Source organism: Hesperophylax consimilis, chromosome 27 (genome assembly GCF_061612785.1).
Source record: "Hesperophylax consimilis isolate HC1 chromosome 27, BYU_Hcon_1.0, whole genome shotgun sequence".
Lineage (NCBI taxonomy): Eukaryota > Metazoa > Arthropoda > Insecta > Trichoptera > Limnephilidae > Hesperophylax > Hesperophylax consimilis.
The window spans coordinates 20,929,202-20,955,480 of record NC_142862.1 but is presented as its reverse complement, the minus strand read 5'-3'; the positions used below and the strand labels follow the sequence as shown (position 1 = coordinate 20,955,480).

Here is a 26,279-nt window from a genome sequence, read left to right as displayed (position 1 = left end):
ACAGTGAATATTACAGTGGAACGATTCAAATTCTTTACCAGGAAGCAAAGAAATAACGGTCAACAAGCTGTTATTATTTGTCTATTTTGTCGTGACAAGCAAAGTGTTACAATAATAATGTCGAGTCAAATTCTGCAAATGCAGAATGCTACGGATATGGTTGGCGAGTGGAAACGTTTTAAGCAATCATTTCTTTTATATATGATGGCGAATAACTACAACGAGGAAAAGGAAATTCAAAAAGTTGCAAGATTCCTACACACAATACTATGTTGAAGACACACCTGACACCATGTTATATTGTGGTGAAATAAGAACACGATTAATAATTGTAATCTGTACTGTATTGGTTGACAATTGACATTACACGAGCCTACGCGCGCCGCCCGGCCTTGCGGAGCGAAAGACAATCTTAATGATATACCTAGTGTTACCATATCCAACAATACCTACTTTTTACTTGTATATATTATTATCAAAATTAAATTATAACTTCTTGTAACTGTAACTGACCGGACCTAAGTCCTCCATCACAACACAAGCAAGCATTTTCGGCTTTCTGTGGTGGTGGTAGGAGTTATTGTTGGGTTTTTCGTAACCCGGGAATGTTTGTCTTTCTTTAAAAAAAAAAAAAAAACTTGACCACGACTATGTGACCCCCCCCTGGCGCCAAAGCTGGATCCGCCCTTGTAGGAGCCAAGGCAGGTGTTGATGTTCTCCCGAATAATATTGATGGAATCTCTCGTGCAAGGGTGAAGGAATTACCCAAAGAAAATCCTAAATTTACTCGTCCAATTGTAGTGAAGTTCACAGCCAGCTGCAGTAGAGACAACTATAAGGAAGAAAGGCAGCCTTAACTCGAGTGATTTGAAGCTTCCCGGGACTTCAAAATGTATGTCGTCGAGCATCTGACTGCTGCAACCCATGCGCTCTTCAAGAGAGTGAGAGACTTAAGCAAGGATTTAATTTCAGATGGATCAAATACGGAAAAATATTTATACGTAAAAATGAAACTAGTCCCATTATTCAGATGGCATTAGAATCTGATGTGACTCAGGTTTTTGCTGATAATCTTCTTAGATTTAGCATCGTCTCGTGTGATTCTTAGTTATAATCAATTCATTTTTCTTATCTACCCTATCTTTTCTCCTACTTTATAATATCATCCTATTTACTGGTTTTTCTTTATTTGTATAATATTAACCACTAACTCTTTTAACACTACCAACGTTAATCCATTATCCTACAATTAATCTTCTTTCTTTACTAAAACACTCTAATATTTACAATTTACTACAACATGTCTACAACTATTTTATCAAGTGAATGAACTAAAATGATTAATTTATATTATCAAAATGTAACTGGACTGCGTTCCAAAACTGATAGATTTTATTTTAATGTTACCAATAACAACTATGATATTATTATGATAACTGAAACTTGACTTGTTGGCAGCATTGCTAGTGAAGAGCTATTTGACAACCGTTACCTGGTATTTAGGCGTGATCACAATGAGCAAAAACGAGGAGGTGGAGTAATGATTGCGTTGAAGAAGCACCTCATAGTTCACGAACAAAATGATTGGAATACGAATGCCGAAGACACCTGGGTGACTATTTCGATTGAGAATTTCAAAAATATTCATTTATGTTTTGTTTACATATCGCCAGGAGTTAATCACTCTCAAAACATAAATGAATTCATGGATTAATTATGTGCGCTTCGAGAACTTCACCACGATGATCATTTCGTGATATCAGGTGATTTCAATTTACCACTAAATAACTGGTATATTGGTAATGCTAACAGTATTATTGATTGATTATTGATTGTTCGCCCCTTTTGTCTGAGATTAATTTTAGAGTCCCGAGCTTTAGAACTAGAGATGAGTCACTTTTTCATCTTCAAAAATGCTCTACTAATCTCAGACAAAACGCTTTTATTTTCAGAGCTTGTACCCTATACAATAAGAATTTTAATTATATTGACATATTTTCGTGTAGTTTAGGAACATTTAAAAAAGATACCTTAGCTATTATTAAATAATAATTAATAACATACTGCAAGTTATCATGTTGTTGATATGAACCCTGTCCAGTTACAAGTGACTCATTTTATAAACATCTGTTCAGTTTAGTTGTAGGTATATACATATATTGGTGATTATTGGTGTTGTGTGAGGATAAAATTGTTATTTTGTAATTTACTTGTGTTCTTATATCCGATGTTATGTTTACTTTATTTAGTATTTTGTATTTTCTGTAAATATTTTTTGCCCACGGGTACTGGACCCTTAGTTTGTTATTATAATTAATTTTTTAAGTGAAAACCTATCATTAGATATTATTTGTATTTTTTATAAGTTAATTATTTAAAGATGTAAAAAATCTGTTGGTTTTCCTAAATAAACAAAATAAAAATAAAATAAGTATGCAAATTATGAATGGTTATCAATCTGAAATTATTTCCAAACTATCGGACACCCTTTCTTTTAATGATCTCTTGCAATACTGCACCTTCCCGAATAATAATCATACATTCCTCGATCTTTTTTTTTAGTTCGATCCCTGTTAATGTGTCTAATATATATTATCTCATCCCTGAATGTAAAAATCATAAAACCATTCTCTTTGACATCAATATAGCTCTGGAAACCCCTATGGTGGACAAAAAACGGATAATCTATCTCTTTAGGAAAACTAATTTTGAAACGATCAATAAAATCCTCAATAATTTTGATTGGGATGCAGAATTTTTAAACCTATCATCTAATGACCGTGTTTATGTTATTTTAAATGAAATTATTCGTTTGAACGTTCCGTCAAAAGAAGTTCATGTTAACAACTTTTATCCTTATTGGTTTAGTCCAGCCCTGATAAAACTGACTAAAGAAAAATAAAAAGTGATAAAAATGTGGTAAAACCGGTCTAATCCTTTGGATTACCATGAATTCTGTGTCCTTCGATCAAGGCAAAATAAAATGTCTGGGAATGTCTTAAACAATTTATAATAAACGCCGAACTTAATACATTCCGTGACCCAAAAAAAAATCTGGTCTTATATTTAAGGAAAGAGACATAATTCTGATTTACCGCATATTATCAAGCTGGGTGACATAACTGCCGTGCATCCCTTCGCAATATGCAGCCTGTTATCATAGTACTTCGTCTCTACTTTTAATCACAAAACTGTTTCTGATGTGCACTCTAGCAACTATCACGTAGACAATCAAGTTAACATATCTTCGGTATCAGTTTCCGGAGAAAAAAATAGAAAAAATAATTGATACTATCTCTAGCCCATTGGGTGCAGGTAGCGATAAAATTCCGGCATTCTTTATCAACATGTGTAGCAAGGTAATCTTAAAGCTCCTATTATTGCTCTTTAAATCCTCATTTATAGAAGGTGTCTTTCGAGTTTATGTTAAAATTAAACGTAAAATGTTTACGAACAACTGTATGACTGTATCCAGTCTATAATAATTGATAACCAACATGGATTCATGAAAAAGATTAGTTGTCTCTAATCTTGCAATTTTCACTGAAAATATTTCTAAATCTATGGATGATCAAATCCAAGTTGACGTAATCTATACAGAATTCTCTAAAGCATTTGATAAGATTGATCACAGTCTTCTTTTATTCAAACTACTAGCTCTGGGAATTCACGGGGATTTGTATTGATGGTTGATCTCATATCTTAATGGGTGCACTCAAGGAGTAACTATTATTGGCTACATATCTGAGATTGTAACACCTTCAAGTGTGCCCCAAGGATCTCACCTGGGACCGTTGCTGTTTACAATTTTCTTTTTAAAATTTTTGCTATGCGTAAACAAGACAAAAAGTTGATACATATTGCAAAACCTGCCAATTTTTCATGTGTATTTCTTGTTTCGAGGAATATCACTCATTACGACAATTAATTTAATTTGTTTTACCATAACCGCTATCAAATCATTTTTTTCCGTTTAAATTCTTTTTTTGTTTTCTTTTTTCAAACAAATCTTTAAAAATTGCCATGAAGAGGAAATTCATTATTTCTACTAGTGGCAGTCCCATAATTACAGTTCAGGGAGTGTGTTGTTATTTGTTGCTTGTGTGTTGTTTTTTATGGTTTTGGTTTTTATTGCATGGGTGTTGTTATTTGTTACATGGATGTTGTTATTTGTTACTTGGATCTTGTTGTTTGCTACTTGGATGTTGTTATTTGTTACTTGGATGTTGTTATTTGTTTATGGATCTTGTTATTTGCTACTTGGATGTTGTTATTTGTTGCATTGCTTTGGTTATTTGATGCTTAGATGTTGTAATCTGTGGTTATTTGTGTGTTGTCATAAATATATAGTATGTTATTTGTTGCATGGGTATTTGGTATCATTTGAATAAAAGTGGTTACTGAAACAAGTGCATTGTGTATCTTTGCATTGGTTGATGTTCCATGTCAATGCATTTTATCTTCCACTGTTGAGGAATATAGAAACAATGTCAAAAAATTTACATATTTTCATAATAAATATGTATGTGTGAAATGAATTTTTTTTCATAGTCCATAGTTTGGAAAAAAAGTTTAAAAACATGTACCTATATCATGTAGTATAAAACTGATATAAATACGATTTAAAAAAACTTTTTTTATTAAACTTTTTTTTTATTGAACCCCACAGCACTTGAATATAAAAAAATGTATTTCATGTAATATAAAATTGAAATAAATTTAATTTTAAAAAAATGTTATTATTCATGATTTTTTTTTAACCACTCTGTACTTCCTCTCGTATATGTATAAATGTTTAGGCGGCCATCTTGTCTGCTGACAAGTTCTAGAAATACTTCGAGTATGTGAAATCCATCTTGGTAAATTGTACATACTTGCATTGTTTTTTTATATAAATTCACTATCAAAATACAAGATGTGAGGTATCATTAGAAAGGTAATTTTATCAAGTTTATTTTGACGTAATTTTTATAATATTTCACGTAAGCAAAGTGACAAAAATTGGTTCGTAAGATTCGTGTAAAAATGTCAAAAAATTTACGTTATAATGAATAATTATATTTTTAGCATTATTTATTTACAGGTATCTAATATAAAAAAATATTATTAGTTACAACAATTGTATAAACTACCAAAACCTGGAAGAATTGTTATCATAAACTTATACAATACGACACAAAAAAATTCTAAAGTGCGAGCTTGGCATACGAGTTTTTATTGAAAAAATTTAAAAATTTTGCATTTTCAAAGGAGTATCGAGGTCATTATTTCTTTGAAAACACCTTTGAATAGTATTTTTTTTATATAAGGTATGTATTCAGGTCTGTGTAGAAACCATAAAATCAACAATTGTTTCCGAAATGGGAAATATTTTTTTTTTTTTTAGCTGTCTATTCTGGGAAAACGTGTTTTCATGAAATTTATATGAATAATAAGATACATTATCTGATAAACAGAAAACAATCGCAAAAAATACAAATGCTTTTTTTCATTCCGATATTTGAGCAGAATTCATCGAGGTAATTTTCGCGCCGTTTCCGAAATTTCGTCCCACGATCAACAGGTTAATTATGCAAATATTTTACTCTTCGCCGACGATATGAAAATATTCCTCCCTATTAATTCTATTATTGACTGCTATTAATTACAAGAAGATCTATATGGACTTGATGACTACTGTATTATCAATCATCTCAACACGAACACCTGAAAATGTTATGTTATTACCTACACTAGAAACAAAATAAAATATGAACATATCTACCACATAGCCAGCCAAGTACATACTTAAAAAGTTTACACAAATTTGTGACCTAGATGTTCTGCTTGACAGTAAACTTACATTCGAGGCGCATGTTGATATGAATGTGAAGAAAGCTCTTAGAATGTTAAGATTCTTATTCCATATTGGAAAAGAATTCAAAACACTTTTTTTATTGTAATATATGGAATATAGATACTTACATAAATATTTAACAGTATTTTTGATCATCATTGGTTATGTATACCTTATCAGAAAAGAGGAGTTCTTGTGCCTGATAAGGGAACCACGATTCTTACATAGGTTTTATGTTGTAATAATATTTTTGTATAGAATATAGATTAAGTTTTTTAATTTGTTAAGTAAGAGTGCTCGCGTGTAATTTTTTTGGGCATGATATCATTTGTTTTCTGTAAACCATTCATTCCTATTTTTAGTTGGTTTAATTTTATATTTTTCTGGATCTTGTTGCTTATTTCTTCAGCTTTTGTAGATAAGATTACTATTGAGAACATCTCTTCTTGTGGACTTCTTTCAATGTTTTATGTTAGCACTTGCGCATAAGATGGTGTTTTATTATTATTTTTGTCGACATTTTGTTCTATTTTCTTGGTAAGTTCTTCGTGATTTTCGATATTTTTTTCTGTAGTTGGATGATTTCTTCTTGAAATTTTATTTTTTCACATTTCCAAATCTCCTCTAGTATGTAGACACGTTGTTCCAGTTTAGTTCTTGCTTTTGAATCTTTAATCGTTGTAATATTTTGTATTTCGATTTTTATGTTATCAATGGCCGTGTCCATAATATGTTGTAGCGCGCAAGACGATGTCGCTCGTGCGGTTATACAATTTTTGCGACAATAATATATTCGGCTGCGCTCGTCTATCCGTATGGACAATAGAGTTGTAACTTAAATATTTTCTTTTTCTTATGTTCGCAGTCATCTTGAAATTGATTCTCATGGAATCCTCAATATAATATTTATTTAAAGCGCATTGAAGCCATCCAAAAAAAATTGCCAATCATTTAAATTTTAAGATGAATATTGATAACCACGACATTAACAGCTCGATGGAATATTAAAACTAGAAGAGACTCCGCAGATATAATATATCTCCATAAAATTATCAATGGCCTTATTGATTGTTCGCCCATTTGGTCTGAGATTAATTTTAGAGTCCCAAGCTTTAGAACTAGAGACAAATCACTTTTTCATCTTCAAAAATGTTCTACTAATCTCAGACAAAACGCTTTTATATTCAGAGCGTGTAACTTATATAATAAGAATTTTAATGATATTAACATATTTTCGTGTAGTTTAGGAACATTTAAAAATATACCTTAGCTATTATTAAATCATTGTTAATAACATACTGCAAGTTATCATGTTGTTGATATGAACCCTGTCCAGTTGCATGTGATCCATTTTATAAACATTTGTTCAGCTTAGTTGTAGGTATATACAAAAATTAGTGATTATTGGTGTTGTCAGTGAGGATAAAATCGATATGTTATCATTTATTTGCGTTCTTATATCCTATTTTATTTAATATTTTCAATTTTGTATTAATTGTTAATATTTTTAGCCCACGGGCACTGGACCCTTAGTTTGTTCTTATAATTTTATCTTTACGTGAACCTGTCATTAGATTTTATGTGTATTAATAGAATAGAAGATGCAATAAGAGCCACGAAGAGCCGAGAAGTGGCGGTAAGAAGTTAAAAGTTTCAAAAAAGCCAATAGGGGACGAGAAGTTGTAATAAAAGGCACTAAGAGTCAAGAAGAAACAAGACTAGCCAATAAGGCGTGAGAAGATGCAACAGGAGCCAATAATAGCCAAGAAAAGCCAAGAAGAGACAAGAAGGAGCTGTAAGACGTAAGAATATGCTAGAAGAGTGAAGACGAGCGAAGAAGGGGCGAGAAGATGCAAAAACATGCAAAAAGATCCAAAAAGAGACAAGATAAACCAGGAAGAGCCAAAAAGAGGCAAGATAAACCAGGAAGAGCCAAGAAGAGGGAAGACATAAAAAAAGACAAAATAACGCTTAAATCAATTCCTGTATTCCTGCCCATCCTTAATTCTAATATTGGCTTATTAGGTTGCCATGTATATCGGTAGATGTAACTCCAACCCTCTTCTCATCCTCCTCAGAGCACGTGTTCCAAGTCCTAACAAATCACTACCCCCTGGTATACCGGTCGCACCGGGACAGGAGTGCTCCTGGCTGGGGTGGTACAATCGTGTCGTATCGTATTTATTGTATTATATTTTGTCTCAATACAAAATACTTTCTTCAAAGAATATTTGTAAAACAATCTATTCTGTTGTTTTTTATACATATTTTAAATAAACTTTTGTCTAAAAAATATTAAAACATAACCTACTTCACGTACCTACTCATATACGATTTTAGTTCACGAATTCGAGTTGTTCACTCGATAGTGACGTAGATAGTGATGCCATTGCTAAAATATTCTGGGGAAAGTTTTCAACCCACCAGAAATTTAACAAATAGCCCCTATAAATATTTGGTAACCCACCGATTTAAATTTTTGCGGTATCACTGGACGAACTGACTCAGCTCCTCGGTTCCGTCGTGTGTGACCCCCTAATTTGCACCGTGTATTCAGCCATATGATTCAGGGCCAAATGTGTCCAGCGTGGTCCAGCTTATCCGCAGCTATTGTTCCCACTAAAATTCGATCGATTAATCATTCGATTCTTTTGATGTTTTTATCATGCTCATCACTAATACCCATGAATCTAGGTTCATGTGTACATAAGCAATAGGTCCAATCGATGAATCATCGATGATTTTCTCGATTTTTTGACCATCGAAGTATTTCAATTCATTGTCATCGACAAATTCACAGTCCGAAACAATCGTGTTGAAACGTCGTCGAACATGGAATGATGGAATAGATTCTGCCGGAAATCATTCGAAACCACAGCAGTCACGTCATTGGTCAGAATTCATCGAAATCAAATCATTCACGTCATTGGTCAGAATTCATTCTACAACGAAAATCGTTTCCAAAATCCGAGATACGCCAAAAATATCTCGGATTGCTTGACAAACGAGATATTATAGGTACATTGTGTTACACTATTAGGTACATTGTGTTATATCTGTAAGTACATTGTGTTACGTACTACCTAATATGATTTGATATGCATATATATATTTTATTATTTTTGTTTTTTTGAAGTGAAACTTCTTTAGGCGCGTAATTCGGGGACGGAGTAAAACCGAGTCAGGATCGACACGAAAATGCGGGTACCCCCACCACCGCTCACCGTTCACTGTCCCTCTCTCACCATATGCGCTTGTTGAGGTGGGGGAGCCGCTCACGAACGTTCTCTCCCGACACGGGACAACAATCGATGCAGTTTTTGCACGATTCATTAAGGATTTAAGTGCTCATGTATATATCTCGCACTTTAGTTACCATAACCCAATTATCACGACATTAGGAAATGATATTCATGAAATTGACAATGAAAATGGCACATGATTGGTAAATTGTTATTGTAATTTCTTTGTAATTTTTAATTGTAATATTGTTATTTATGTAATATTGTATACTTGTGAATAAATTGAAAATTTTTGGAACTATACATTAATCGAACGTCATTCATCTATAAGAAAATATTAGAAAAAGCAAATCCATGCTTCGTAGTTGAATTATTTAACCTCTAATTTTCAAACTAACCTAAGAGAGAAAATAGAGATGATGAAATGAAAATAGAGAGAGAGGAATACTAGAAGTTTCACTTCTGTCTTGCGTAGGCTTGACACACCCACTTTTTTTTTTTTTTTTTTTTGGTTTTTATGTTCTTGGTGATGAAAGGTTGTATTATTTCTTCTATTGAATTAGCATTAAAATACTTAGTCAAATGTTTCGATTAAATTATTTCGATCATGACCATCACTAGTTTATATCAATTATCAGTGTATGTCTATGGCCCAATCTGACGAATCTGACGTTTACTGTTGACATTGACACAGCCGCGCACGGCCGACACCGTTGATCGCTGACAAATGACATTTGCAATACTGCTACGTGCTGCCTGCAGAGTTCAGAGTACATAGTGGCAGTCAGAGACGGGGGCGTGCACAGGCTAGATAGACCATAAGATGAAGAGACGCGAGCGATGGCAAGAGACAAGCTCATTCAGAGGAAGATATACGATCTGCTGTCCAACAGACCGCTCATGGCATTCGTCACTGTCTTCCTCTTTGTTCTGTGCGTCTTTCAAATATACGGGGTGAGATAATTATGTCCTTTATTAAATCATTTCAGTCAAAAACACGTTGCGTGCACATTCCGCATTTAAATAACGAAACACTGTCTTCCTGTTGTTCTACGCGCCTTACAAATATACGGGGTGAGATAATTGTTATTTTCTGTATGAAAACAATAGAGTCTAGCTTATATTTCAGTAGTAAACATGTTGCAGGCAGATTTGTGCATTTAAATTGCGATTTTTATTTTATATTTCATTGATAGATGTAGATTCTTCTGGAAAGTTTTCGTAATATAGCTAAAACTAATATCAATAAACCAACTGTAATACAATCATTAGACATAGACAACACAAACTCTCCTGACCCCAAAAAGATGGCGAAACATGCAAATAAATATTTCACTTCAATAGTAGCTTTACTTGCAAATAAACTTTGTGAAAAATGTAGCGAAAGCCAATATAACCTCGTCTATTTGCCAGCATAAAGTGGATGAGATTAAAACTACCACTAAAGAAGTCACGGAAATGATAGATGACCCCAACACATCGAATGCTTGTAGGCCAGATAAAGTCTTGAATTTCATTGTAGCTAATCCGATTGCATTCATTTGTAATTAAGTTTTAAGTGAGGAATATTTCCGAATCACTTCAAACAATCCATTGTAATCCATGAAAATGGAGACAAATCGCATGTTCCTAATTATCGGCCTATTTCAATTCTTAAATTTTTCGCTGTCTAAAAAATTTAATCGAAAACTGTCTCAGTCCATGCCTAGAAAACAATAAGATTCTATGAAACAGCCAATTCTAGGAACAGAATATGCTGTTGCTAAATTGACCAAAATTATTGATGTTTTCAGATTTACGTGCTGTCGTCGGGTGGAATGGCGACCTCGCTGTGCAAGCGGGCAGGCTGCTCTGTGCGGAGGGAAGGGGGGGACACATGGGGGGGTGAGCCGGTGGACGTGGTGTACACGTGGGTCAACGGCTCTGACCCTACGTGGCTGCGGGAGCTGCGCGCACTGGCCGGCGGGAGGGACGACGTTGATCCCTCGCGATATGATGACAAGCAAGAGTTGAAGTATTCACTGAGGTTACTTTATTTTCATTCTGTTATTAGGCATATTACGCTGCAAACAACACCTTTTTATTATGGTTCCTCGCCTGACTATGTTGGCACACTCCGACATCATGCCGGCATACTAATAATGAATGGCACACGGTCGATCTTCCTTGTATCTGCGTGTAATGCTTGCTTCTCACGCTCTGTCCACATTGCCAGGTCCCTGGAGTTGTATGCGCCGTGGGTGCGCCACGTGTACATAGTGACAGCGGGGCAGCTGCCGTGGTGGCTGGATTCTGCAGCTCCTCGCCTGACTCTGGTGGCACACTCCGACATCATGCCAGCGCAGTTCCTGCCCACTTTCTCCAGCCCGGCTATCGAGTCCTTCATACACAAGTAACCACCATTATTATTCACTGTTTGTTCTTAACGGTCATCTTGTTACGCTTGCTAGCTGATCACGCTTTGATTGTAAACTAAAACAGATTGAGGATCAAGGTTTAACGAGGACTGTCACAAGGTTGTCATAAATTGAAAATGGTGCTGATGATCTTTAAGCGGCCGCTACACTACTCGCTTCGACGCTTCGACGAAGTCCTCGACGAAGTTAGCCGAAGTTCGAAGTGCGTGCCCACACACTCGTGCAACTTCGCGAGTAACTCAGTCCAACCAGTCAGTGATTGGTTTATTTATGCCGTGACGCTTCGAGTCCTTTGACTCGGGCGCATTTACCGACAACAATCGGAAGTCGGGCGAAGCGAAGCGAAGTTGCCCGAAGCGAAGCGAAGTTCGTGCCCACACTATCGTATTCGGTCAACTTCGATCAACTTCGCGAGTAGTGTAGCTGGGCTATAAAACTACGTACACCCCAATATGAAAATGTCTCATTCTTGCTGCTATCTCCCATTCCTTCTCCAGCTGAGATTTTGATATTTGATTTGTCTCTTTCATACTAGACGTCAGTCACCTGGTCGTTACTTACTAACTAACCCTCTTTCCATTTCTCTGAAAAATTCCACTGGTAGAGAGGATAGACTGCCACACAGCTCTGTCTTGCACAGACTCCTTGCTTCATTAACTACTGTCATGCATCGCTTCATACGGTAACCGGATAAAACAAAATACCATAAAATAATAGGTTATGTTAGGTGCCTATGTTTTGTTTTTTTTTCCTTCACTTTTCTTCAAAGTAAAAAAAAAACATACTTTTCTATTTAATATTTAGAATGTGTTTATGTTTGGTAGGATTCCCGGCCTGTCAGAGCGCTTCCTGTACTTCAATGACGACATCTTCCTGGGCAGCCCTCTGTTCCCCAGCGACCTCTATACCCTTTCAGAAGGCTATGAGCTGTACACGGCGTGGAACGTGCCCGAGTGCGCTGTGGGCTGCCCCTGGTCCTTCCTAGGTACCAGAACCAGACCCTATCGTTGTTTACCACACTACCATTGTTATCTCCTGTACATGCTTACTACTCAAAGTCTTCGCATTGCATCTAGTGGTAGATAATAAAAATGAAGACAGATATGTCATGTAAGCTTACTGACTGTCGCTTTAGGTAGAACCAAAGGCTGGGAGCCGCTGTGCGCAGATGCGATTTGCAATTGTTTGGTTAAACGCCTTCTTTTGTGACATCTCCGGGATAATACACAGTATGTCAGTTGTCAGATTCCAATTATGTTTGTTCTTCTGTGTATGTTCCATCGATCACCTATGATCGCATTCCCCTGATGTCTTAAGTTCTGAAACTCTGTGTGTTGCTAGGCGATAAGTCCTGCGATAGCGCTTGCAACGTAGCAGCCTGCGAACACGACGGGGGCGACTGCCAGGGGCCCCCGCAGCGCCATTATGGCCTTGGCAACCCCCCTCTGTTGCCAGACGACTACGACAGTCCTTTCTTCGACGAGGAAGAGCGATTGGACGCGGACGCCAGTTTGGGGCGCTACCCAGGATTTGATGAGCCTCCTTTCAACTCTAAGGTGATTCTCCTTCCTTAATTCTTTTTTTTTTACATTGGCGAAAATGTGCAACACCTCCATACCTTTGAGCCAATAATGATACATAGTTGATATACTACAGGACATGGACAGGTTCATTTAAATAAAACATTAGTCACCATAATGGGCAAGATCAAATAATTATCAAGATCTAATAATCAAGTCAGACGGTGTCGGGTATTACTGTAGTACGTAGTACCAAGCGCTAAGGTACTACGGTACCTAGGCCATCGTAGAACCTATGGACACTTCGACCGTTGCCTAGAGGTCAAGTCGGATGGTAATAGAAACTACCGCGCTATTACTACAGGTACTGGGCGACCTCTATAGTCTTCGGCATAACGGGTGGCAACATATAAAAGGCAGCGAGGCTCGCTTCACAGTCAGTCTACTACTTACATATGTTTAACGTGCTAATCAAAATTTTCTTAATCATTTTGCGCCGCGATTACTTCAATGATCTTGCTGTTTCTGTTGAGGTGATATAGATTCTGTGATATATAAAATATTGTTAAAATTTATCCTAGGCTAGTTTATCCCGGCAACAGAATATTTTTAAATATTCCATAGTTTAATTTCAACATTGAACACATCTTCAACCTTTGCAACACATTTGCATATATTACATTATTAAATAAACACCTAATTTGGGGGTAGAGTATTTTTTTTTACTTATTTAAATAAGTTTCGCTTTTGGTTTGGACTGAAACAAGAACCGAAGACGAAATTCAGTTGCAGTTTCGGCTGAAAGTCTAGTTTCCGTTGGTCAATACATATTACTAACATCTTATATAGTCTAGTTTCCGTCGCTCAATAGACATTACTAACATCTTAAATAGTCTAGTTTCCATCGGTCAATAGACATTATAACATCTTAAATAGTCTAATTTCCATCGGTCAGTAGACATTACTAACATCTTAAATAGTCTAGTTTCCATCGGTCAGTAGAAATTACTAACATCTTAAATAGTCTAGTTTCCGTTGGTCAAAAGACATTACCAATATCTTAAATACTGATTTTATTGTTTTGGTATTTTTTTATTACTACAAAACCTATTTACACCTTATAATGTAAAATGCATGGGATATCTCAGTGACCATGTCGAAGATTAGCTCAATAATTTTTCGGTTTTGATGTATCCTCAATAACAAATACGTATTATTTTTATTTATTACAGATGGTTCAGGCTCGACAGCATGAAGACCAGGATCTGCTGGACAGTCTCCGCCCGGAGCCAGGATCTGACTCCCGCGAGACCAGGCTGGTCAAACGGGAGACGGAAGATGAATTCTGGGCCCCCGTAAGCACCTCTGGGGACATGGCCCATCATAGAAACACCATGAGAAGCTTGAAGAGTTTTCGAGAAAGCCAAAACAGTTCCGAAGAAGAGATTAAACATATAAGTGACTTCAAATTAAATTCGGGTGACTCAACATTAGATATAAGTGACTTGAAGTTGAATTCAAGTGAGTTAAAGTCAAACGGTTCATTTAAAAAGTCAAATATCAATGACCTAAACTTAAGCAATAATGCCATAAGAGATATTATGACATTAGATGGTACAGCGGATGACGTACCAGAATATGTAAGTGACTTAAAATTGAGTACTAGTCACTTAGAGTTAAAAGGTTCACTTAAAGAGCTACATACCAATGACTCAAATTTAGAAAGTGATGCAAATAAAAGTAATTTAGATTTAGAAGGTATAAGAACATTGGTAGATGATGGAACTGTGGATGAGATTCAGAGAAGAAAAGATGAATTCGAGGTCCCCCCAGATGATCTTACTGGGGACATGGCCATCCATAAAATCACCATGAGGAGTTTGAAGGGTTTTAGAGAAAGCCAAAGCAGATCCAAAGAAGAGATTGAGAACTTGAATATAAATGACTTAAAGCTAAATGTAAGTAGCTTACAGCCAAATAATGCACTTAAAAAGCCATACGCCAATGACTTAAATTTAAGAAATGTTGGTCTTAAAAATAATTTAGACATAAGAGATATTAGAACATTGGGGGATGTTATTGCTGGTGAGATAACAGATGTCAATTCTCTATTAGGTCAAGCCGTACAAAAAAACTTATTAGAAAAGAATAATTTAGATATTAGAACACTAGGAGATGGTAATGCAGAGATACCAGATATAAGGGACTTAAAATTGACTGGTGAGAAAGACAGTTTTTCTCTATTAGGCAAAGAAGAACCAAATAACTTGTTCAAATCAAAAGAAAGCTTAATGGAGAAAAATAATTTAAACATTAGAACGCTTAGAGATGTTTTGCCAGAAGAGATAAGTGGCTTAAAGTTAGCCAATGTTGAGAAAGACAGAAATTCTCAATTGGGTCGAGAGGTGCCGAAAAACTTGTACCAGTCTTCAGAAAACTTGATGGAGAAGCTGAAGAGAGCGGCGTCGATGGATAAGTCCAACGTCAGCAAAGCGGTCAACCATTTCAACAAGAGTTACTTGAAAGCCGACAAGAAGTCCCGGCAGAAGAAGAGCACGTATGAGGATGTGGCGGATGATTCGGAACCCGGTGATGAGCGTAAACTAGCTATGTACGCGCGGTCACTGATCTATACCAACAAGCTGTTGAATAAGGAGTTTGGTTTCCAGAACAGGAAGGTGAAAGAAACTTTTATTTTTACGTGGAGAACTGCTTGAAGTTAATGGGATGAAACAATCCAGTCTAAACGTACCTTTCTAACTAACTAAGCATCATGCTGTTTCTCCCAGGGGTAGGCAGAGAGAGCCTCATGTAGGCCCTTACATAATACTTAGCAGTGGCAGTTTGAGGATTTTTCACTGGGGCTTCAGGAAGTCAAGGGTAGATATTATATTCGAATTGTTAATGCCCTGAGATGATAAAATAGAGCTTTCAGATGAAATTTTATTATTATTATTATTATACGAGCAGGCATCATTCTGGTGATGAATACAAATCTGATTTCACAATAAGTTTCACAGTAATTGAGTCGTTTTAAATTGAATAATAAGTTAAGTTTTTCTTCTCTCCAAATAAGAATCCAATCGTGCTTTAAATTAGTTTATATAAGTAGCATCTACGACAAGTTATGGAAGTTTGTTCCAAGTGTTTCCTAGGATGCAAAAGATGTTTTTTTATGTTTTGGTGAAGATGTCCAGATAAAGTCACCTTTTCTTTTAAGGCCCCGTAATAATCGATCAAAAAAGGTTTGAAAGGGAGATATGTAAATATAATTAGAGGGAGCATGCTAATATTAAAAAACGATAACAATTACGCAAAAGTGGTGAAAATATTTAATAAAACACGGCTCGTTTGAAATAGAGCAAAAATCACTCGAAAAATGCTTTAGTTGAATTTAAAGATACACTGTGAATTTTTTCATGCCTATAACATATAACATAGAAGAACAAAACGTGTTTTTAATAATTTTTGGAGCTTACTTTGCGATTTTTTCTATCGAGGGATTTCCGCATAACAAATGCATAGATAGAACTTGAAAACTTAAAGCGTTAACGAGAAACTTGTTATAAATCGGTAGAAATTGGGTATTTAATACTGGTAATCTTAGTTCCTTGAGTCAATCTTCATATTTGCCAGATTCTCAAAGCTCTAGCTCTGGTATTTTTGTAAATGGTTTCTGTACACTCTTTAAATTTGATTACTTTGTTAATGAATTACTAAAATACATTTAAATGCTTTCAATATATATTAAATTATAATTGTCGCAAATGAATTCTTTTGTTTTTATCACATGCATTTGTTTCTGATGTCGGTACCAGCGGGTAGAGTAGTTACAGACGTCCAGTTTGCTAGAAATGGGGTTTTGAAGATTTTTTTCCTGTATACGAAGAGTTAATATTTAAATCTATACACCAGGTGCCAGCGCACGTCCCGTTCCTACTGGAGCGCAGTGTGCTGGAGGCGCTGCACGCACGCTGGCCCACGCATGTAGCGGACACGGCGCGCAACCGCTTCCGTCGCCCCAATGACCTGCAGTATGCCTTCGCCTACTACTACTTCCTCATGAACGAGAGGAGGCAGCTGACCATCCAGCAGATTTTTGACAAGTTCGACACCGATAAAAGCGGGTAAGTTAAGAAGAGATTAAAATATTTACAAGTGTGATCTTTCCTAATATTTTGTGATGGTGTTTCAAACCCCATCGCATTTGATGACGAAAATGACGATCAGCGCCATTTTGAATGTTTTAATAGTCTCCGTTCTGGCTTCGAGAGTGACTGATGAAAGTGCAGTAATAACGAATATGATATTTCCTCTATATCCCCTTTCTGTTGGTTGATTTTAGGACGTGGTCTGATCGTGAGGTGCGCACGGTTCTGGCGCGAGTCCGTGGACTGCCTCTCACGGCAGAGGCGGTGCGTGCCCTGGAGGCGGCCGCACGCTCCTGCGACTCGGAGGCCAACAGGGCGCACCCCACTCCTCCTGCTGAGAGATATCTCGACTCTGATATGGTAAGCATTCCCATATTCCATTCCCATAGATTCCAGCATTCCCATCGCCATAGATAAATTAGAACGAAGGGAGATCGGCCAATAACCATTAATATTATGAAAACGGACGCACATAACTGTTTTCAACATCGTTCACCCATACCATGTACTGCAAAACGCATCTGGGCACCATCCTTTAATTCTACCTACATACTGTGATATCCTAGATATGTGGTAGTTTAAGATGTTACTCATAGATGGCACTGGTAACAATAGAGCTGTCGATAATGCAGGGATTAAGACTTAAGATAAATATGATTGTAAGCCCGAGATGAGGGCCCAGAATCATTTCTACCGCCAGCTAATACAGACACTGGCCTAATGGCTGTCCGAGCTTGTTTATAATCTCACTGAATTGGTCCAAAGTGTTTTGTTGACCCTGGAGTTTTTATTTTAGGAGTTCTGTGATGACCCAGAGTTATAACGCATGGCCGCTTTAATTGTCTTTGGTCATAGCTCTGCAGCAGTCGGAACGGTTCAAGCTGTTCAAATCAAAAGAGCGCTGATTTTAACTTCAGATGGAATTAATGCAATCACAATTATTATTGTTCAAGTAACACTACGTTTTTACTTCAAAGATGTTGTTATATTTAAACATTGCCTCAATCATATAAATTTAAGGGTATCCTGTATTTGTGCAATAATTGTATGTGCGCTAACTTCGGGAGATGATTCCGCATGATAATAAAAAAAAATATATATTTTTCCATAGAAGAATATTTATTTTCCTATACAAACAACTTTTTAATCTAAAAAGTACCTTAAAATGTTGGAATTCCGGAAAAAGGTTTCTTTTTACTTGTACTACATGTGGAATCACCCCCGAAGTTAGCGCACTTTACCCCTGGACAACCTGTATACCAATATATATTTTTAATTTCTTCGTAATTAGTGAATTGTATCTGTTTTTTTAAAACTTATGCTCATGGTAGTACTCCCAAAATTATATAACTTATGTTAGAACTTTCTTTCTTAACAACAATTTCTCGATTAGGAAAGTACTAATACACATTGTTAACAATAAGAAATTAAAAGGATTATAATACATACTTAAAAATAAATTTTTAAATAGAGTGGAGTTCCTTATTAAAAAATGACCAATTCATTATGCATGGTAGCTAACGCAGTAAAGTTGTCTTTCGAAGCGCATCGCACCGCCCGGCTGACTGGAGCGTTCGTTCGTTAGTTATTCTGCTATTGAGGCTATTTACCATGTATTCTTTGTACATATGTCTAGCCGACCCTGAGCAAGGAGCTGGTGTGCGGCTGCGCAGCCCTGGCGGGTCCCCTGCGCTCCTCGCTGGGCATGCTGCCCCCGCGTGCGCGCCCCCGCCCCGCCGCACCCCGACACACCTTCGCCATGCTGGACTCTAACCTAACTAAGGCTGTGGCCGCGCTGGACGAGATACGCCGTGACACCAAGTGAGTGCCGCGTCATCTGGGTTTTTTTTTTAGAACTTATTGTGGATTGTGGACAACGTGGATTGTTTTTTATATTACATTATGAAATCAATTAACCTCTCAGACAAAGACTTTTATTTACTGTGTGTTCCTTTGAGAACTGTCAAAACGTGATAATTTTTGTGTTATTTACGAGTTTTGCTAAAAGCTTCATAACTCACGTTTTGGGAAACGTAGCCTCATTCTAAAAAATGTTTTGGAAAGATTATGAAATCCACTATCGCATTGTGTTTTAATACGTAAATATTTGCGTTTCTAAATATACATTATATGAAAACGTCAAAAATATGTAAAAATCGCTGACCATTATTTCAAAGCCGTGAAAAATGTACTTTTTTCTGAGTATCATAAAGAAATAACACTTTATATATTGAAGAAATATAATTAAAAACTATTAGTCACCTCAAAATATTAACCGTCCAAACTAAAATATTTTTAATAAATTATTTAGAAACGCAATAAATTATGAACGAACAAGATGACAGATCCAATCGGCTTAGATAATGCACCTCTACGTTCCATAGATATTGTTGAATACAGACGCGTAGCGTTATTCATTATCGATACTCTGTTTTTTAAATCATGGCAATCCGTATACTAGTGATGGAAATAAATCGATTTTTGTAAAATCTCACGCGTTTACGTGAAAAGACGTTCTAATGTCTTGACCGCTATTATCATATTTACGTCTTTTGACGTATTTACGTCTTTGTTTCTATTATCTATGGGTTAAAGTATAGCCCAATTGAATGTATTCTATGTAAATTCTTAGGAACTTGGGTTAATGAAAAATGGGATCCATCTCAAGAAGTGAGGGTTTGTTAATTGTTTGCTTTCATTAAGATACCTTGGCTCCCCGTACTTGCAAACATAACCCCGCCAAACATCAGGCGAGAAATTGCAACACTGAGGGAATACAAGAAGGCGCTGTAAAAAAGCGAAATACCTTTGCACGAAGATGTCGTCTCCAACCCGGCATGCCGCTTGAAGTCCCGAAAGCCCTTCTGGGCGGAAGGAGAGAGGCTCCTCCGATTACCTCTCACCCCAGAAGATAGGTGGAAACTTGAGTGGCATCTCATACAGGACCCCACCGAGAGACAGCCTGGGTTCTCATTGCCTCGCAAAACCTTGCGCGCCATCAATAGATTAAGGTGCTCCCATAGCCGCTGTGCCCACATGATGCACAGATGGGGCCTTAAAGAGTCGGCGATGTGTGAATGTGGTGCGGTGCAGACCACCGAACATGTGGTCAACGCATGCCCGCTCCATTGATTCACCGGGGGGATTGATGAGGTTTACATGGCGACGCCAGAGGCCCTAGACTGGCTCGCAGACCTAGATGTCCCCCTTTGACCCCCCACCATACGAAAGAAGAAGAATTAACCACTCAGAACATTAGAACGTCAAAAGACGTAAATATGATAATAGCGGTCAAGACATTAGAACGTCTTTTCACGTAAACGTGCGAGATTTTACAAAAATCGATTTATTTCCATCACTAGTATACGGATTGCCATGATTTAAAAAACAGAGTATCGATAATGAATAACGCTACGCGTCTGTATTCAACAATATCTATGGAACGTAGAGGTGCATTATCTAAGCCGATTGAATCTGTCATCTTGTTCGTTCATAATTTATTGCGTTTCTAAATAATTTATTAAAAATATTTTAGTTTGGACGGTTAATATTTTGAGGTGACTAATAGTTTTTAATTATATTTCTTCAATATATAAAGTGTTATTTCTTTATGATACTCAGTAAAAAGTACATTTTTCACGGCTTTGAAATAATGGTAAGCGATTTTTACATATTTTTGACGTTTTCAAAAATGTATATTTAGAAACGCAAATATTTACGTATAACAACACAATGCAATAGTGGATTTCATAATCTTTCCAAAACAATTTTTAGAATGAGGCTACGTTTCCCAAAACGTGAGTTATGAAGCTTTTATAAAAACTCGTAAATAACACAAAAATTATCATGTTTTGACAGTTCTCAAAGGAACACATAGTAAATAAAAGTCTTTGTCTGAGAGGTTAAGATGAAAAATCTTTTTTGTAACCGTGACCTAAGTAGGTATGAATGGTTTGCAGAATGGTTTGTTGTAATGCTTTCTCTGTATGAAATGGAAACCTGAAGTTAGAAGTCTTTAAAATGTGGATATATAGGCCTATCCTCAAATTACCCCAGACAGACGATAGGGCAACCAATTTAAAAGTTCTTCATGGAATGGCCAAATATTGTGATGGAAAATTAATGGCTTACTTGTTACTGGTAACAGTGCAGTTCCGCCCAGTTCTTCCGGTTGCAAACTACAGTGTGAAGATTACCTTGAATATCCAACCTTCAATAGGAGAGGGCATCCCTATCTGATAATTCTGTATTTATTTTTTTGGTGGACAAATTAATGTACTTAGAGAAATAGGGTGAAGATTTATCTTACGGTTGGTTCTTTCTCCAGGAAATTCATCTGCATCAATGACAACCTGGACCCGGCCCGCGAGGAGGAGAATGTGATAGTGCGCATGCTCCTTCAGGAACTGTACGAGGCGCTTCTGCCTCTGCCTTCCAGCTTCGAGCTGCCCCCCGGTGTGGCCAACAGGTACAATACTATACTACCCAGCTAAACATCTATTATCTGTATAGTTCCTGTAAGAGGAACTCATTCTGCTATCTCCCACGTTTGCCTTATTCCTCTGACGGGCCCTTTAATAAAGTTCACCAGAGTTGTCATTGGGTATTGGGTTATGTCTCATGTTTATACAACGTGCCTTCCCAGGAAGAGTCCTTGTCCACTCCTTGTTTGAGCCTTGTTCCCATCAAGGTGAGACATTGGAGCTTCGATTGAGTTTGGAGTTTCTTTATCTCCTTAACATTTCCTAAGGCATTCCACTCCCAATAGCTGCATTTTTCTCCTGAGGTGGCAGTGTCTTATTAACAGTCCTATGAACTTCCTCAGTGAGTTTTAAATAAAAATATAATTGTTCGTTTGTTCAAAATCTTAAATCTCCAAAAGTTCTTCACTGATTGCTTTGAAATTTTGACACAACGTTGCATTCGAATATGCGTGTATTTTTATATATTTATATTATATAGATGTCATCTGTGACAGGTAAAAACGTGCTTTTTTTTAAAAGAAACAGCACCATCTGTTGAACATAAAAGCAGCATAAGCTATTGTTTTCCATCTGCACAGACAGACTGAGCCACAGCACTGGGTTCAGCTAGTTGTAAATAAAATTGGACCCAATTTCGACCCTTGAGGAACTCTCAGGTTGTTTTCCATTGGTTCCAATACTGAGTTTTCACATTTTGGAGATCTTTTTTGAAAATAAATAAGTGATACCGTCTGTGAGCTCTTAACTGTCTCATTTTAAGGGTTTTGTCCCATTTCTTCCGACGTTGAGCTATTGGTGCTTTCTACCTTCAACATAATATTGTGCTCTGGAGGTTACATCGTCCTCTGTTAGCAGTCCTACTAGCTCCCTGTGTGAGTTTGTACCGATAATGAATATTTGCCTGGTTCATTTGAGGTTTGGACTACCGTAAACACAACTACATGCACAAACCACTCAAGCGTCCCTTTTTTAATCTTAATCACTACGCTACTTAGAATGCAAGGCTGATTTAAGTGTAATGATTAAGTTTAAGAAAGGAAGTTAACTCACTTTTCAATATATATTATATACAGCTTTGTATGTATGTTGCAGGTTCCTACGTCTCGAAGAGTTGGAGGCGTGGCGGGCAGGTCGACGCGCGGCGTGGCTGGGTCTAGCGCTGTGTGCTGCGCTACTCACCGCCCTATCCCTCTACCATCTGCGCTCATTCCGCCGCTCTCTCCACAGGGTTAATTCTCTCCTCTAACCAGTTCTTTTTTTACACAGACTCCACAGTAATGTAAAATGATTTTCCCCAGGGCCTATATCATCTTTGGGAATGCTGTGTGGATGGTCTTTATTAAGGAAAGGAAGGAGAGGAAGTTCTGGGAAGGTAAAAGGTATGAGGGCATTGACAGACGTATGAATATATCCCTCCAACTGCAGCGCAAGGCGATGGGTCGAAAGACGTCAAAGGGACTCCCCAAACCAGCCTCTCTCAATCTGGCACGCCACATAGCTGATGGGGAGGCGCATCCTGAACACGCCGGCTGGACCGAGGCACCCCTACTAAATCACCAAACGTAGAGAACCACTTGGGGAGACCTATGGCACAGGTGTTGGTTATCCAATAAATGGTTCCTGGGGCTGTGGTTCCTAAACCCACCTCCTAAACTGAATAATAATGATGTTCTAATCCACTCTGTGGATTACAATAGATATTTGTATGAAATAATCCACTGGTAATATTTTTTTTGTGCTTTTTTCAGTCAAAAATAAGAAAATGCATATATGTATCTCAATTCAATCTCACATCAAAATTGTAGATGCTCTCAGTATTTCCGTTGCGAAACACCACCGTTCAGAATTGAAACATTGCTTGAAATGGCTTTAGCTGTTGTTTGGCGATCAGATCTGAATAACCAGGTACTTCCCCACCTTCCTCTTCTCCTCCTTAATCCCTTCAGCCTCAAAACTTACCCCGATTGGTCCATGGTTCCCACTGGGTCCGACAGTGGGGACTCTTGGGCGGTCATTGTTTACATTCCAAACGTCTTCAAAAGACAAAATCTACACTACACTCTTATTCTTCATAATGATCACTTTTTATGCCTTATTCAAGTCCCAATAGTGTCCATATTTGTACTGAGGCCATCAAAATCTGTAACATTCATGTGGTCAATAGAAAAGTTATCATTTCAAATTTTTAAATACGTAGTTAGCTAGTCTGATCATTATAATTACCGATCTCTGATATTAGGCCATTTTCATATATTTTTTGTAATAGCATAATACGCTTTAAGCTCATTTTTGTGAAAATGCCATATCGTACCTTAACGTATATTGTACCTTAAAACCAATTGATAATAGTACATGTGCCCCAGTCTTAATTATTCTTGTATCGTTACCTTTTTGTTGACATTTGCTGTCAAATAACGTTTTATTGTGACATTCCATTAAGTGGGCGTTCATATATATTATGTATAAGAGTTGCTCACCAGTCCAAACCTAGTCATTTAACCAGTTTTAAATTTTAAGATCATGTTGTATTTTCGTTGTTTTGTAAATAGCATATAATAAAAAAACATTCTGATAAAATTGTTATTTTTTTACTTTAACCTTTAGGCTGAGTTCAAATGTATGTGTGATTTCACCTAAATTTTTTTTATCTCTTCTCGCCGACCAATAATACTTTTTAAAACTGTATTTAAATATATTTTCCAAGATCATTCTTTATGCCTTGCTCAAATTACTCATCCATTTTTAACTAATCATAAATAACTCGAAATAATTGTTTTGGGGCGATGTTAACACATTGTAGTCGGGCACTTCAAACAATAGACTCTAGCCTATAGCGGGTGTTTTTCGCGATTAGCGCATAAATATATCGCTTTCCTAAAATTGACACAATTTCTAAACCAAATAATATTTTCAATTGAAATTTTCAAAGAAATCATATATGACATTTGATCATCAACAATAAATTATAATTGCTTTGATTAAATCATAATTTCACCACATTTCAAAGCTGAATATAAAAACCTGATATTAATTCAGTAAATAGCATTCAATATTTGAAAATTCCAAGTAAAAGATAACATGTTTATTCATATCAAATAAATAATAATATATATTTGCCATGCCCGCAATTTTACAATCGCTGGATGTGTGAAATCTGATCGCGTAAATTGAACAGTGTCGTCTAAGGTCGAAGGCGCACACTCAATAACTCATATGTTTAATTGCTTCTTGTCAAAAAAGAGTCTTTTGCGGTTGTCTCGCCTAATTGAAGAGCCCATTCCACTTATGAATCATAGTATTTCACGCTGATAACAAACCCGTATAATGCCGTTTCCCGCCAAAAACCGACAGTCGACAAAAACGGCATTTGCCGTGTCCCGCAGTTGACCGACAGTCCGCGAAAAACGGCAAAGGCCGTGTCCTGACGACAATGTGTTAATATAAACAAAATTAAATATTACGGAACATCAAAACATATGACTGTTCAGTGGCTGAGTTGGCATCGCATGTGAGTCCCACCCAGGTATTGTACGTTCAATTCCTTGACTGGCTAAGTCATTCATCATGACACAGGCAACATTTTTCGCTTACTGTGGTGGTAGTAAAGATTTTATTTGATTTGATTAAGTTGTTATTCGTAACCCGGGAATGTTAATCTTTCTTCTTAAAAAAAATAAATAATTATTGAATATTAACGCTGGCCGGGCTGTACCGGGCGGTGCTTACGTCTGTTTGCGTTTGAATTTTTATAACACATATTTGATCCGTGTGCTGAGCGTTTTTAATAAATAAGGATTTATTTATGAACTTATTTACACAGTATGCAATTTTTCAAACATTCTTCTTTTTAAACTTCGAGAATAACTATGAAATTTTTTCCCTCATAACGAAAGAAAATATTAAGCAATTAAAAATTCTGTTTTCTGGGCACTATGTTAGTTAAAATATTATACTTATATTAAAATACATTGTGTACCAATACAATATCATCTAAAGCGCCCTTGAGGTGATTTCTCACGAAAACGGCGCTATATAAATTAGCCAAATATTATATATTCTCTAAAACATGAAACAAGATGCAGCGTTGTTACAGTGGTTACAAATCTCAAAAATTCAGCCTAAAATAAAAAAGCGGCGCACGGTTTCACTTTTCTTGCAGTTATCGTCTCTTGCACATGCATGCCGAGCACGTTCGTTTGAACGGGCTTCGTAAATTTGAAACGAGCTCAATAAAAACCTGTCTTGGGCGCTTGAAATCCTTACCCGATATTTAAAAAATAAATTCACAGAACATGTTTCTAGAGATGTCGCTAGAGATGTGATTGGGGAATTTCTAGAAATGAATTTCGGTTCTATATCATGCTTGTACGCAAAATAACTATTGGTGATGATCTGGCTTGTAAGTAGCACAGACCATCAGGGAAATTAATTCCCTATGAAAAAAAAATGGTTGATTATTAAATTCACTCTGCAGGAGAAGTAACAACTTATAATCCAGCCACCAATTACATAAAAACAGAAGACTCACCAGAAATAATACTCACATTGTTGAGTTTAGCTCCTTAATCTTCAAATTCGGCAGCGGACTGGTGATTGGCACAATAATATTTGCATTTGCAGTATAAAATT

At 36.6% G+C, this 26,279-nt stretch overlaps 1 protein-coding gene across 1 annotated transcript; it reads left to right on the top strand.

Moving 5' to 3' along the window:
• Nucleotides 1-9,762: 9,762 nt before the first annotated feature.
• Gnptab (N-acetylglucosamine-1-phosphate transferase subunits alpha and beta) lies at nt 9,763-24,216 on the top strand. The gene is made up of 11 exons (XM_089648387.1): nt 9,763-10,032; nt 10,872-11,104; nt 11,294-11,470; nt 12,320-12,480; nt 12,837-13,051; nt 14,248-15,693; nt 16,931-17,142; nt 17,361-17,526; nt 18,803-18,987; nt 21,494-21,634; nt 22,743-24,216. Exons 1-11 carry the CDS (start codon nt 9,919-9,921, stop codon nt 22,894-22,896), a joined length of 3,204 nt encoding a protein of 1,067 aa, XP_089504513.1. The 5' UTR covers nt 9,763-9,918; the 3' UTR covers nt 22,897-24,216.
• Nucleotides 24,217-26,279: the final 2,063 nt, after the last annotated feature.

Excerpts from the sequence above, each read along its gene's own strand:
- Gnptab (XM_089648387.1), top strand. The coding sequence starts at position 9,919 with ATGGCAAGAGACAAGCTCATTCAGAGGAAGATATACGATCTGCTGTCC. Across the intron at positions 10,033-10,871 it reads GCGTCTTTCAAATATACGGG|ATTTACGTGCTGTCGTCGGG; the intron begins GTGAGATAATTA and ends TGATGTTTTCAG. Across the intron at positions 21,635-22,742 it reads CCCCCCGGTGTGGCCAACAG|GTTCCTACGTCTCGAAGAGT; the intron begins GTACAATACTAT and ends TGTATGTTGCAG.